Genomic DNA, 16,089 nt, shown 5'->3' on the forward strand with positions numbered 1-16,089 from the left:
CGCCTCGTTTTTGCAAGAGAGAAACGTGTGGTGTGTGATGCTGCTTCTGAGATTAGGCATCTAGCAGCAGCGGCAACATCAGCGGCAGCACTAGAAGAGCCGCAGTTGCAAGAGCAGCAGCGGCGGCACCATCAGCAGATGATGGACGCAGCTGTCAGCGAGCGACCTGTAGATTTTGGGTTTTCTCTTTTTGTTTTAATTGCTGCACACGGTACACACACACACACACACACAGCCACACAGCCACACATCCCCACCCAGCCATCAGAAAAGTGTAGCGCCACATAGTGGCAGGCAGCCAATGGGGTGCTGTGGCGCCAAACAGCTACACAGAGCGGACAAGGCGTGTCTCTGTGTATGTGCATGTTAATTAACGGTTCAGACACACACACACACACACACACACACACAGAGACTGCTTGAGACTCGAGAGCGGGGCAGACACGTAAACAATCTGCGCTCTGACAGCGGGAACACACACGTACACAGGTCCACCGCTAGACAGTGGAAGTCACCCACTGTTAGCGTTTCACACTTGTACAATTTTTGCCCCCTTTAGCGGCGAGCACACACACATGCACACACGTACAGTAATGGTAGTAGTGGCGGCCGCTTGGCCACCCAATAACATGAGCGCCAACTTGTCATTTAAGCCTAGCTCCACCTTAACCTAAAACCAACAAACAAACCAAAGTGTGGCACACACACACACGAACACGCACCCAATCCACCTCTCTGTAGTGTGTTGAACTGGCGGGGCGAAAAGCCACCACGAAACTTTGGCGCTAGGCCCCCACCTGGCGCTCATCGACTGCCGCCTGGCCTCAGTGCAACTTTGCTGCGCGCCCCATTCAAACGTGTTCGTGTCCGCGTTCCGTTTTGTTTCAGTTTTCGTTTCGTTTTTCGTTTCGTTTCGTTACGTTTCGTTTCGTTTCGTTTCGTTTCGTTCGTTGCCGTTGCATTACGCTTTGTGTTCGACGTTCGCCGGCTTTTGGCGCATGCGTAACCGTCTGTGGTCGTGTCCGTTCCTCGTGGTCGTTGTTCTTCCTGCGCAGCGAGCGTTGCATTGTGGCATATTTTGTGGCATGTTGCGTGCGTGCGTTCCGTGTATTGTGTGTCTGATTTGAATGGCGTTTTAAGTGAAATTAAAATGACGGATGTGCTGTAATTTGCACACTCTATAACATAGATAGATTATACACCACCAGCACTCACACACACACACACACACACAAAGAGTGTCGATAAATACAACAACAAAAAATAGAAGGAAAAAGATATATGCATAGAGAGAGAGAGAGAGAGAGAGAATATAACGAGCAGCTTGTTGTTGCATGCAGCATGTGCCTCTCCAGTTGATCGAATTAAGTGCCAGCTAATGTTCTGCGCTCGCAGCGCCCGCGGGACCGGGACCCGGGACTGCAATTGACTGCCACACACCGGATATGCAAGCGGCGCAACGTTCGTCGAGAGAGAGAGAGAGAGAGAAAAGTGTAACACCCCCGCCCAGGAAGCTGCAGCAATAAGTGCTAATCAGTAGTAACCCAGAACCACGCAGCGGCGCAGGCCCACACCCCGGCCCCGGATGTAGGGCAATAATTGCCAATTTCAGTTTCCAAGTCCAATTGGAGAAAAATCTCGAAAATTGTGTGTGTGCTTTGTTTTGTTTTGTTTTTTGTGCCAGTCCGCAGTCATGTCATGCCCAGGCAACTCGTAAAATACAAAACACGAGTACGAGTACGAGTACGAGTTCGAGAGTATTTCTGGCAAAAACAAAACAAAACTCTGACTCCAAGTAACTCTTGACTGCGCGTCACGCACCGCGAACAGGGATCGGAGCGGAGCCTCCCTTTCTGCCACTGCCACTGCCACTGCCAGTCTCTTTCCTGACTGACTCCCGTTGCACTCTCACAATGCACAGGCTGGTGCTTCTTCGACTGCTGCACTGGTGGCCAGCGGCGCTGCGTTGGCTGCCCTCAAGCCGCACTTTCGGCAACAATCCCCCCTGCCACTGCTGATAGAAGGGGGATCCCAAACACACACACAGAGACAGAGAAAAAGAATCGAAAAAGGGGGTACAACTGCCAGCAAAAAGCTGGACAGATAGAGACAGACACCGTCTTAGTGTAAAGGTGCGTTGCACTTCCGCGCTCTTGCTCGTTGCCTTTTTGTTGTCATTGATTCCGCGGATAGCATGCGGCAGGGGCAGCGAACGGCAACAGCTGCTGCGACAATACTACGAGACGACGCGACGAGCCACAATAGTTGCAGCGATTATTTCGAGCATCCGCCTTCCACTGCTGCTCGTCCGCCCCCACCGTCTCCACCGTCTCCACCGCTCCTACTTGCCACCGCTGTAGTTGTTGCTGCTGTCTTCCGTAACGTGGCCAGAACGTTGCCGGGCAATTATTATTTTGTAAGACGTTTTACAATTTAATGGTTTTCATGGTAAGTACAACAGTGCAACAGTACGCCAACGCCATATGCCATGACCTCCCCTGTATCTCCCCGCCTCACTCGCTCCCCAACTCCAGCAACTTATCCCTCTTTGTGGCACCTCAAAGTTCGCTTAAGCCACGAGGGGGGAACCAAATAGGGGTAGAGAAAGAGTGAGACCGCTCGTTGCACTTTTTAGGGTAAACTTTAAATTATTTTTTTGTTCTATTTCTTTCAGAATGGACTTGGATCCGACCCTCTGTCAGCAAAGGAGGTGAGTTTTTGGATAGGAATATCTTTGGGAATAACCTAAGATGATTTAGAATGTTAAACACAGAATCATTCTGATTGGTTAAGTGGACAGAAATATCCCTAATCGTGTTGTAGAGGGAACTACACCCCATTTTCTGATTGTTTTCGTGCTAAAAAGTATCCCTTTATGGATGTCTTTCTCCCATAAGTTCTCCCTTATTTCTTAATGACATTTCTTTATCCACTTTATGCTCCAACGATAGATCTTTCTCCTTAGCCAACTTCTATTTATATTTTGCCAGTGTTCTCCCCTCAGCGCCGTACAACGTCTTTCTTCGTGGCCATTCTATTCCGCTCATAATTTAAAGTCCAAATTTAGCGACTCTCTAAAGAACCGTTGTGCTAAATAACTGCTAATTATGGTCTGGACTCGCCGAAACCTTGTAACAATTATGCTTGAGCAGAGTGAAATATTTTCATGCTGGCGATACACTTCGGGCCATGCGAAATGACAATTGCATAGGAGAATTCCCAGTTGGCCAATTCGTTTGACTGCCTCATAAAACCCATCAATCTGGCTCAAAGGCAAAAGCCGTCGCCACTAAAGCAGCAGCAGCAGCAGCAGAGGAGCCGCATACCGAGCGTAGGACAATCCATAAAATTGAGGGAATGGAGGGAGCATTGCAGCAGCAACAGAAACTGGGGGAAAAACTGAGTATGCCAACTAATGTCCAGGCGATCATTCTATCAATTGCGGCGCCTATGAGAAATTTCAGCACGTCTCAGCACAAATTAGCGGAGCAGAGAGACCATGCAGCGCCCCATAACAATATCATAAAGAAGCTGCAGGGGCAGGGGCAGGGGCAGGTGGCAGGGGCAAGCTGCAGGATGATGTGCGGAGAATATGGGAAGGGGAATGCCGCCTTCTCCATCTCGATAACAATAAATCAATAGCCAATGGGGCAATTAGATGGGAAAAAGAGAAAAATAGAAATATAAATACCTTCGGACGGGGCAACATCAGCCGCGCATATCAATGGAAATCTGCAATCTGCTACATGGATTCGCTACCATCTTGATCTAGATTTTAATCTACATCTCCTGCTGCATCTCCAACTCGATATCCATCTCCATCTTCGTCTCGATCTCCTCTCTGCGGGCTTTGGCCAATGAAGTTGTTGTCAATGTTGTAGGATATAAAGCAGCCAAAAAGCCAAAAAGCCAAAGCCAAAGACGTTGGCAATTGGCCCCGCGGCTGCCATTCGACACAATCGAAGACAAACTATCTAATCTAATGCTGGCAATGAGCATTTGTTTGTATAAATACGAGTATCTGTGTATCCAATGGCTGTGGCTGTGGCAGTGGCAGTGGCAGTTGCAGTTGCAGTATCTGGCATGGCAGTTAGCGGCGACAGCACTAAACAACTGCTCTGATCGCGTGGCCAGCCAGGTTCTGGGTTTCTCCATCTCCATCCCCATCCATGATCCGTCCCCCTCCACCATGGGCATTGGCTTCGTTTCTATCGCATCGCCCACTCGCCACTGACATTTTTTCATAATTTGCGCTACAAGCCTGACAATTGTCGTTGTTGCCCACTGGGCACACTCTGGATGTTGAATGTTGAATGTTGGATGTTGGATGCTGGATGTTGGATGCTGGATGTGGCGGTTGATTCTCTGGTGTTGGTGGCATTGCTCACAGTTGTTCACAGTCGTGTTTCTGGCAGCAACACTGCTGTCTACCCTGCAAGTAGAATAAATAGGGTTACTCGGGGTGAAATGTTTGGGTTCAACGAAGTGAGAATACAACTTTGTTGGCAACTTATTTTCAGCAAGAATTATGATCCGTACTTGCTTGATGGAAATATCTTAATTCCAATTAGAAATTATCCATAAATATTCTCTCTTTGCAAAAGCAAAACCCATAGCAGAAACCTCATTTATTCAGGTGTTATTATTCTCTCTTTCGAGCTACATTTAACCATTTTAAGCCAAGAAATGTCAACGAAATAATTAAATTCTATCTCAGTTTCTTTCCTAATATTTCCATGAAACTTCCCACAAATTTATTTACTTTTAATGCAACAATTGCCATCAACAAATTATCTAGAACAAATTCATGGACATCTGATATTTATCCACATTTATCCATGTCGCCTCCATGGTAGCTCCAAGTCCGCGACAAAATAAATATTTTATAATCTCAAAGCGTAAAGCCAAGTGTTGGCGCTGACGACTCCTCGAAGGTATCCCCGCGCAGCACACCACCATCCCCCCTGCGAATGCATATGCAGTGCCAAATTAAAATTTATCCATTTTATGGCGCTGCGGGCAGCTCATAACTGTTTCTTTGTTATTTCTTTGGGGGATATGTGTGAGTGTAGTACATTCGTATGTGTGGATGTATTTTGGTTATGGTTTTTATTGCCGTTAGTTTATTGGCTGAGTTGGGGGATTTCGTAAGCACATAAAATGCGCAACAATTGCGGTTTCGGTTTCGGTTTCGGTTTCATTCCCTCGCAATCTCCCTATCACCAGCACTCTCCTCCCAGAAGTTTGGAGTGGCGAACGGAGAGGAGATACTCGCACGAGCCTGAAAGAGATATCGACGGAAGTCATTTGCGGTTGTTCCAGGCAGATGAATTCAATAAGCAAACAGCTACCAGACACGCACAAGCACACGAACACACACACACACACACACACACACATACGATGGCTACATTCCAGCACTCAACTCTTATATGGGTTACCCCCTCCTCCACACAATGTTCTTCTCCTTTTCCCATCACTTTCCCATTCTTCATTCCCCACTCAATGGCATTTTGTCAAGCTTGATTAGGCAGAGCATCGGCTATGACTCTATTTTGTGGCTGACTATTGCATATTTAATAAGATTCCCCACTGATTTTCACCCAGTCAATCCTATAATGATAATCTTTATTCTCTTTCTTCTACCATCTCCCATACAGGCAGAGGGCCCTCCGGTTCAGGTTGAACCAGTTGATTTGAGCCTACGTTCGCCGCGCGGTAAGTTGCTAATTATATAGTTAGTTAGTCAAGATCAACTTCCACCTATGCATATCTGTGGGAAGAGAGTCTCTGCTCTACGCTCCACACTCTTCCGAAAAACAATTAATCAATGGAGTGGCTCACTCACGACGAAATCAGGTCAAAGCTCGAAGCGAAACTCTAGAAAAGAAGACACAAACCAAGGCAATCCAAACCAAGTCCATTTGCATTTCTACCAATATGAATATTGAATAAAATTGTGTATGGCATTTCGTCTGGATTGCTTGAGAGAGTCTTTTTGGGGGAAGACTTCGGCTCAGCGTTGTGGGAGGATTGTTAAATGTTTGATGAGCCGATTCACATTCATGGAATCGTTTGGCACATATTTTTTAACGATCGTTGAGGAGTTTCTTGAATCAGATTATCTTCTATGATCGGTTATTGTTTACGTAGAATCTAAAGGGAACAACGAATGATCACAAAGAGATTGTATCCATTCGTGATGATAGAAAGTAAGTCTTTAGCAGGTGGCAAATGTTTGCCGTGGCTTTTCAGGATATGTTCCAAACAGAATTTACAGTCTGTGCAGCGGCTAATGAAGCTTCCAATGAAAGTTTATTTAACATCTAACTCTTAAAAGATATGTCTTTAAGCTTATCTGTAGTGGTTTTCTTTTCCCAACGCTATCTGTTCCAATCGTTCCGCAACATTCCTAAAAGCTTAATCCAAAACTGAAGCCACTGCGCAGGGGAGATTATCTGACAATCTGCAGACAAGTGGAAACAAAAGAGGAGACAAAACGCTCATCAAGCGGAGCCATTCATACATGCATGAATGAATGCCTGAATGTCTCTGATGGACACACTCGTATCCGTATCTGTTTCTGCTGATCAACAGCAGATCGATTGTGGGGGAAGAACTGCTGCTGGGGCCCATTAGCTCCACGCTGATTCCCTGCCTATCGCTCTATATCCGACTCCAAAGGAGGAACCTGAACTGAACATGAACCTAAACTTCAACATCTGAGAGTGAGGGTATGGGATGTGGTGTGGGTTCATGTGTTGGTTTACCCACTTGACCAAACCAACCACCAACTGTTTCGACCATTTGACCTTTGGCAGCCTTTCTCTTTGCCTCACTGTAGTATGTGTGTGTGTGTAGTGGACTGTGGAGTATGTGTGAAGTTAACAGCAACGCCCCACAAATGTAGAAGGGAAAAGCTGGAGCTGACTAGATAAATAGATGGCTAGATGGTTGGCCATCCAGGTCGCGGGGCTTCGAGCTGCGAGCTCGTCTTCTTCCACTGAGTAGCCGCAGGGTGCCCGGCGAGCGGTACACCTAATTTAATTAAGAAGCCAGAGAGCAGAGAGCTTACCTTAAATGGCTATACAGTAAGATGAACAGCTAAAAAATAAAAACAGAGCCTGAGCCGAAGCCGGGGAGCGTTCATTAAAGCCGCCTAAAGCCCAAAGCCCAAATCCCAAGCAGCCCAATCCCCGTCGTAGTCGCAGACGGACTCAAAGCTGTTGTCTCGCCGCGCATATTAATCAATTAGGCATGATATTAGTGAGGGCATCATTAATTTTGTCAATGCGCTCACCAGCCACCAAAAAGCCATTTGAGAAGCGCATAGAGAGGAGCGAGGAGCGAGGCAGGGGCATGGGCATGGGCATGGGCATGGCACGGCACGGCCAGAGCAATCTCTCATGCTAATGGTTTATGGCGTGCTACCAGCCACTACACCAGCCAATCCACCAACCACAACAACCACAACAACCACAACAACCACAACAAGCGAGCGACGATCGAGCGACCACCGAGCGGCCCAAAAGATCTGTGGCGAATGTGTTAAATAGCGTTAAAATTTGTAAAACAAACGGCACATAATGGTGCGGCTTAATTTCCAACCTTAACGGTCATCAAAATGTACGAAGCGGAGCCACGGCTATCTCGCTCCCTGTCCCTCTCCTGTCTAGCGATTTTTCGGCGTACATAAATTATGGGTTTTAAATAATTATGCAATTAGCCAACGTAGCGATAGATAGCCGCAAATTGCCAATGAATGGAGGGCAGGCACAGAGTCAGCAGCGACTCTGGCGATGGTGATGGTACCGGTGATGGTGCCGCTGCCTGCAGGCCCCCAAGGCATTGCCCGAGGAGGAGACAGTGCCAAATTCCCACCAACTCTAATTGCAGGTAACTGCAGGGAGAGGCGAGAGCTTGATAGTCCCTCTCTCGCTCTGGGAATCTGCAGCCGCAGATTCACGGCAACAACTACAACTTGATTTATTTAAGCTACCCAAACAGCCCATAAATAAAGCTGTTGAACTAGCCACCAGCCGACGAGGCGGGGCCTGGGGATCGGGCGCAGAAGGGCGGAGTCGTAGCCCCCCAAAAGCAGGAGAGCCCGGCCGATCGGGACATTGCGGCAGTGCCTTACCCAGAAAAGCAAAAACAAAGCAAGCAAAACATCTTAAAATCCCACACCAGCACCAGTCCCAGCACCCAGCACCAGCTTCAGCTTCAGCTACAGCTCCAGCCTGATCAAGAGCCACACCACAAGCACACCGGCAAGCGATCGGCCTCTCGCCACTCAGGGGCATAGGCTTTCCAGGTTAAGTAGATGCGGCGACACGCGGGTCGTTGCCAGCGAGCGAACGACCTTAAGACGAAGGAGACCCAACCTCACTGAATCGAACCTCACCTCCACACGGCGAAGCGGAGGAGCGGAGGAACTAAAACGATGCCAGCCACAGCATCCATCGAATGATATGCACCCCAAAGTATCTTTCAGGGCAAGGGAATATTGATTGCCAGGCGAAAATGTGACAAACAGGTGGCAGATGGCGGGGGAATTTCGAGCTACGGAATATTCCATTATGGATAAGAGATGCAGGCTAGAAGTGATGAGTTCCGCTGGCTTCAAGGCAGCAATTATTACAGGGCAATCCCCGGTCTAATCCTTCCATCAATTGAAACTCTGTTACCGTTGCTGCACTTCTCATACTCCGAGTGTTTCGGGGGTGCTGCTGCTGCTGCTGCTGCTGCTGGCACAGCGTCACTGCAATCTCATAACTGCTGGCGGCACACACAGAGAGGAGGCCTCCACCTCTAGACAGCCTCGCCCAGATCCGCAGATTCCAAGCCCGCACAAAGCGATCCGGGGCAGGGATAGGCAACCACAGGCAGGACGGGCTGTGGTGATTGTTTTTTAATTATGCTTCAGCTGACACCCATGCGGATGACCATTGCGGATGGAACTACGCTTGGGACGAACTCTGGCTATGTGTCTGGGGTGCTGGATCTGTGGTACTTGGGCTGGGACATGGGCTGGTTAACATGGCGATGGCGCGTATGTAGCGCGGTCGGTCTCCCCTCCCACCCCGCCGCTCTGTATCGAGTTGACTTGACTTGACTTGACTGAGTGACTGTGACTGGCTTTTGGGGTTATGTGAAAGGTCAAGTTCGTGATCGCATTCAAACATTTTTGCCAACCACTCATCTTGCTGCGCAGATCGGGGCCCAAAGACCAGGCCCAGACCGAGACTGAGACCCGTCCCGGGCTGCAAGGAGCACGAGTGTGAGTCGCAGCCGAAAAAAAGCACACAGAGAGAGAGAGAGAGGGAGGGAGAGAGAGAGAGAGAGAGCGAGAGCAGAGAGAAGAGAAGCGAAGCGAAGAGACCCGACCCAGGCGACGTCGCAACGTAGAAAAATTGAAGATGAGCGTGCCACCACCACGCCACGATTCTGCCATTCCCTCTTGTCTCTGTCTCTGTGGCTCTTTCTCTGTCCTAGTCCCAAACCCAAACCCAATCCCAGAGTCAGTCTTCAGTCTCAGTCTCTCCCCCATCTGGTGGATCCCTCCCCGCTCACTCCTGCACCGAATTGAGTGAATGTAAACTGTGGTTTACTTGTTTCCAGCGTTGTCATAGTAATTTTTCTGCACTATAACAACGGAGAGCGTCGCCTCCAACTCCGCGAGCGAACAACAAAACTCTGGGGCGATCGGGTGTACCGGTGCACGGGTCCTCGGGACAACCAGCAACAGCAACGGCAACAGCAACAAACCAACAACGGTGGCAGCACTCACCCGAAAACATAGGAACAAGCAGAGAAAAATGGAGATGCTGATGACACTGGAGACACGTTGTCTCTGGCAATCGTGCAGCTGACACACCACCACCAGCAGCAGCAGCACCACAACTGCAGCAACAAAATACTAGACAGCATATGCCACACGAAGTTGCCAAAGATTACACTGGACAACAGGGACAGGGTGCGGCCTGCGCGCTGGAATGTCATCGCTGGGGAGGCGAGCCTTTGGCAAGCTGAAAATTGAAAGTTTTTGGCAGAAGTTTTCAGATATTTGTGTGGAAAGTAAAAAGTTGAAAAAAAACGTTGAGCAAAGAAGCTGAAAGAACCAATCTCTGGAGCTAATCAAGAGCCACTGAAGCGCCCCCTAAGAGTCCCCACTTGAACCCAAATGAAAGCTCAGCTTAGTCGGTGCACGCTCCGTGCCCTTTGGGTGGAACCACATAAATCAATGTCCCCCCGAGACGGACGACTGCAGCGAGCGGAGAAACCTGCTGCACAGTGTTCGTTCCAGGGCAGACGTGTGCGCATCTTCTCAGACCCAGAACCAGAACCAGACCCAGACCCACTAACAACAACAAAAAAGAGAGGATCATGCGAAGAGATCCCAACCGAAAAATATCTCGAAACGAAACGAAACAAAAAACACAACAACAACGAAAAATCGAGGGCCAGGCAGGCAAGACAACCACCACGCAGTGGCAGACACCAAGCACCACACCAAAAGTAGATCCACGCTCTCGTGAGCAAACAATTCGAAAGCTGACAACAACGACAGCAACAACGACAACGCGGGGAGATCTTGGCGACGATCGATTCGTGTTAGTCATCACAGTCGACCCACACGAATCATAACGAAGGGGATTGGGGCTGCCGGTTGGAGCATGTTGAAGGAGCTGCACAGATTTCTGGGCCATTTATCGAATCGATAAGCTGGAATCGCACATCTGCATCTGGTAGCCAGGATCTAATGGCCAACAGTCACCAAGTCGTCTGCGGGTTACTCAAGATTTTGTTCGTGTAGCTCATTAGCCTGGCAAACTAATTTCGCAAGCGGCAGACAATGCAAACCAAAGAGACTTGCCACAGGCATGAGGCCGGAGCGGCAGTCAGCAGGCTTGTTGCATATTTATTGGTCATAAGTGCGACAGACAGACAGACAGACAAACAAAACAAATAAACTCCGTGAAATAAAACACAGCGCACAAGGCAGCACCAAAAATATTTGAAAATTTGTCTGCAAGTCGACTCTGCATAGCAATGGCATATTAGCAATTTGCATTGTCTACTGGAGCACACACTGGGCACCCTCCTCCGACGACGTCTACTGCCCGACTTCAGCTCTGCTTTACCTTTCCAATAGGTGCACCAGTTGTTGTACCCTCAAAGAGGGTGTTACCATCGGACGAACAGCTTGCAAATGGCAAAGGAGAGAATCGATCTTCGGTGCTCAGAATAGATTCCCTAATGGCAGGGAGTATTTTTAGTCGATTATCAGTCAGCTCAGACTTTCTATTCCCATAACACAATTTCCCCTAAGAACATCAAATATATGGGCAGAGTATCCGCATTGTCGACCCTCGAAAAGCCAAGCTTCCTTTCCATGTTTGAAGCTGTGAAAAAGAATTCTTAAGCAGCCTCTACAAATCGTGCCACAGCCACTGCCATAGTCGAAGTCGCAGTCGCGGCCACGAGAGCAGCTCCCTCTTCGTGTTGCCAGCAACAACAAAAATTTGACTCATGACTCGATTGCCTCCACCGTCGGCATCCCAGCCACCCACCCACAACCATTCACATCCTTTTTTGGCCTGGCCCGGCCTGGTCCTGGCCTGCTCTGCTCTGCTCTGCTCTGCTACACTTTTGGTTCTGTCTCAAATTAGTTCGTGTGTGGCTGTGGATGTGGCTGCTGGTGTGTGGCGGGGAATGTTTCTACAAATTAACGCCAATTTCGTATCACGTTATTAATAGTTAACCATTAAATTGACCGCCCCCAACTCAGATCATTATCTGTTTTCGGCGGCTAACAAGGCTGAGCCGGGTCTCAAGCCAACAACAAAGCCCAAAAACCGACCTGGCAGAGCAGGCAGGCAGGCAGCAGCCCAGCCACCGTACAGTGATTCCTTTTTGGCCGAAATTGGTCTGCTCGGGGTCTGCTCTTGGCTCTGCTCTGTGACTCTGCAGCTGGCGAGGCAGTGAACCAGCGAACGTCTTGCCTTAATTATCTGCATAGGCCAAAAGGAAAAGCAGCAACAAAAAATAGCTAAAATAAATACTAAATGTGGGATGTATGTACGCTACTTTGAGGTGGAACAAAAACAGCTGCAGCAACGGTCGCGTCACCTTTGTTTGCCGTATCGAGCGATAAGCTTGTTAACTGTTAACCAAATCTGTACCGACCGCCGCAATAAACATCGACGACGACGACGACGACTACGACGACCGTCGCTGGCCATATCTTGCGAGGAAAGAGCACTTTTTGGTGCACGGTGCTCGGTGCACGGTGCATGATGCAGTACGCCCACCATCTACACAGATAGAACCACACTCGGCTAATTCCTCAATGATTCAGCCGCAGCGTTGGCTAATTAAGTTCCAGATTCAGTTTAGAGTTGGCAACCAAAAGCAATCCAAAGATGCCCGCAAATGGAACACTTTTGGGTGCTGAAAGATGCACTCTAGTTCTTGGGAAATGATTACAAAGTTATGCAGCTGAAAGTTTCGCTTTGAGTAGAGTGTTTTAGTGCCATTTACATCTTAGATTATTATTGGAGATGGTTGAACGAAAGACAACTCTTCCAGTGGATACTTAAAAGAATTTAAATTGAACTTCTTGAAGGCTCTTCATATATTTTCCTTTTTTTGAATGAAAGTAATCTTCAGTCTAGCATCAAAAAAATATCATTCTCAGAAGGCAAAAAGCTAATTTTCCACATTGATAAAATATTTTATGTATTCCCCCCTCCATCCACCATCCCTGTTGTTGTTAAGTACAGTTTAACCCCATTTAGTTTCGCTTTGGCATCGTTATCGCCGCTGCTCTCGTGTCAAGTGTCCATCTCTAAGTCATGTGTAAAGCGGTGGCCTGTGGCCTGTGGCCTGGGACCGGCTCTTGGCCGCTGCATCGATGCATTAAGATAAACAAATGCGGATCGAGATCGGATAATGTCATGTAGCCATGTCATATGTTAGGCCAGCAAAAGAGCACAAAAAGAAATACTCTAAACTGGAGCACTAAGTCAAGCAAAAACCAACTGACAAAAGACAAAAAGCCACAGACGGAGATGGAGAGAAGAAAAAAAACATTCTTATCGATTACACCTGAGACCTCAATCAATAAATTGATTGTTAGCGATCAGTTTAAGGCAGCCAGGCAGTAGGCAGGAGGGAGCGGAAGGGGACCGGCTCCATCGGTCGATCGGTCTCTGGGTCCATCGCATGTGCTTCGCATACAAAAGAGTTTTTCTGTTGTTCTTGTTGTTGCTGCTGCTGGTCCGGACTCTTAAGATAAGCCGCCTGGTGGCTGCTGTACGCTCTCTGTAGGCCAAAAGACTGAGCCAAGTGCCTGAGCTTGAGCCTGGGTCCAAGCACTTTTGATCGCTGCCATGCGATAGGCCAGCAGAGCCTCGACTCGACTCGACTCGACCAGACTAGACCAGACCCGGACAGGGACAGAGCCGACGTCCACAGGCCGTGGACCGGGCCGGGGCCAGGCGATCGGCGGTCGTCGCTCGTCGGTTGGCGTTGTTAGGAAGTCGTCGTCGTCGTCGATGTCGTTTGTTGGTTTGTTTGTTTGTTTTGGTTTTCGCTCGGTTTTGCCTCGTTGTGGTTGTTGTTTCATTTCATTTGAGGCATAAAGCTAGATTTGTGTAAATGTCAGGTGGTAATAGTGACACTGTGCGCCACTTGATTGGTTTTACTTTGGCCAAGAGAGCCACACATCCACACATCCAAAGCTGCCATCAGACCCCAGGAAGGCACCGGAGTCCCAATTTTTCTTGGCTGCAAGGTTGTTACGGTTCTCGTTGTTGCTCTCGTTGCTGTTTCTGTTTCTGCTGCGACTCCGACCGCTGCTGCTGCTGCTGCTGCTGCTGATACGTGTAGCATTTCTTTAATTGGCTCATTTTCGCGGCACATGTTCGCCGAAAAAATAACCAGAAGTCCGTACAGAAATTTATTGCAAGTGAATTAAAATTGATGGAAAATAAGCAAAAAAGAACTCCAACTGCAGCAGCAGCGGCAGCGGCAGCGGCAGCCATCAATTAAACATGTAAATAAAATGCAGCAAACATCAACTATTCGCAGTCCCATGTGGCGTATGAGTAATGTTCGTGGCTTGCCATTTGACAGTTTGTCTTCTGGTTGAATCGCCAAAGAATTTGGCTATTGCATTTTGCTGCCTGTCAGCGGAGAAGAATGGCTTTGACTGGCATAGATCCTTTTATAGGAAACTTTCAGCTAGACTTCGTCAAGAGTTGAACAATTCAATAACCAACAGAACTAACGGGGAATGTGCTTTAATTAAGCGTCTTTTTGGCACTCAAGAATGTCCAGAATGGGAGCGAAATCTTTCAATAACTAAAGTTGATAATCGATCCTGAAAAAATCCACCAGAGTGGAGTTCTCTCCCCAATCAAATCACCTTTTTCTCTCTCCCAAATGCAGTTGTAATTTGTGGTCAAATCTTTTTGGGGAAAAACTAAGGAGCGTCTGTGCGCCGCAAGGTCTTGACCGATTTGCGGTAGAGCAATAAACTTTTCCCACACGTGAGCGCAGCATTTGCCAACAGCAGAGGTCGAGCGAGCTCTTGAGCTGCCAAAGTTGAGTGCAGCAGTGGCAGCCGCAGCAGCAGCTGGGTGGAAAATAAAAGTAATAAAAGAGATTTAAGAGACGCCCACGGAACGCTGCTGCCACAGAGGCAACACCCTCACCTCACAGCATCCATCTAGCAAACAGCAACAGCAACAGCAACAATAAGCTCTTGCCTAGGAGTCGACTTGTGTTTGTAAATTGAAAGCACACGCTGCGTCATCAAAGTCATTAAACTGTCGACTGCTTACGGAAGTTTTCGTTTCTTGCAATGGATCTGGAGAGGGGAGGGGGATCGTTGTTGTTGTTGTTGTTGTTGCGTTTTGGGTGTGGATCCCTCTGCGTTTTGTAACTGATATGCGACAAGAACAACAACAGTCAGGGGCATGTGGGAGCGCAGCAGCAGCAGCATCCATGGTGTACATATGTGTGTGTAGGTGTAGGTGTAGGTGTAGGTGTAGAATGTGGCAAGCCATTCACTCAGTTGTGGCAGCCAGCCGACAGTGTCTGCCTCAATCGTCTTGCCTCCCCGGCGTCGGCAATTGGAAGCTACCTTCAAGTGATTTAGAAAGAAATAATAAGTGTGGAGAGGCAGAGCCATGTCTGCTGGCAGCATTCCGAATGGGGAATACCCTTTGGCACTATTCGGAAGATATTTCTTATAAGTTAAACATTGCAAAGTGGGTAAAGTTTAGCTGCGAAGATCCATGGGCCAAAGAGGAGCACTTCTGCAATTGTTTGGTATATCAGAATCTCTCCTGGCAAAGCTCGGCAACCCATCGCTTTTTTTGTGCAGTGTACACGATTATAATAAATGCGGCAAAATGCTAAAGCAGCGCCGGGTTCGGTTCGTCTCTCTCTCGCTCTCTGCTGCGGATGGGTTGGTGATGGTGTTGAGGTTGGTGCTGGGGTTGGGCTGTGTCTCTAACTGGCGACAATTTCGCAACCCGAATGGGTGTGTTCTGTCGCCCTGCAGCTGACAGATACCGCGTCTCCTCATTCACTGCACTGCACTGCAGGCGGTGCATTTCAAACGTTGTCGGCGTTTTAATGACACGCGCTGCAAAACGCTGCAGTTCCGCCGCTGATCCCGCTGATTGCCACTACTCAACGTATGCTAAATATACGCCAAAAAACCTCAAAGAGAATTGCTAAATTCTGGATGAATGCGAGCAAAAGCAGATCGGCGATGCTCAGACAGAAAAATCGAAGCCGTCAAGTCCGTCATTCGTTTCGGGGAGTGTGACTTTGCTTTAATCGTGACTTTCACAATCAACCTTCAGAAAGGTTTCGAGAGACGATAAAGACGGGGACGACAGGGAAGAGTAGCGTGTAGCAGGCGCAAAATGGGCTGCAGACAACTACGACAACTACAGCCACAGAAAATGCAGAGAGACAGAGGGAGAGAGGGAGAGAGGGAAGGAGGGAGCCCGGGAATAAACTAACAACTTTTCAAAGCGTTTACTTTGGCGCTTCATCGAATAATATTTC

General features: G+C 48.3%; 1 protein-coding gene across 1 annotated transcript in view; it reads left to right on the plus strand.

The window, feature by feature from the left end:
* Positions 1 to 1,278: 1,278 nt before the first annotated feature.
* Positions 1,279 to 16,089, plus strand: part of LOC117890651 (Krueppel-like factor luna) — a 31,808-nt gene continuing 16,997 nt past the window's right edge. The window contains exons 1-3 of the mRNA XM_034795605.1: positions 1,279 to 2,448; positions 2,675 to 2,710; positions 5,661 to 5,718. Of these exons, the coding sequence (XP_034651496.1) occupies positions 2,437 to 2,448; positions 2,675 to 2,710; positions 5,661 to 5,718 (106 nt within the window). The 5' untranslated portion in view covers positions 1,279 to 2,436. The remainder of the gene's footprint in view (positions 2,449 to 2,674; positions 2,711 to 5,660; positions 5,719 to 16,089) is intronic.

Source organism: Drosophila subobscura, chromosome E, assembly GCF_008121235.1.
Source record: "Drosophila subobscura isolate 14011-0131.10 chromosome E, UCBerk_Dsub_1.0, whole genome shotgun sequence".
Taxonomy (NCBI): Eukaryota; Metazoa; Arthropoda; class Insecta; order Diptera; family Drosophilidae; genus Drosophila; species Drosophila subobscura.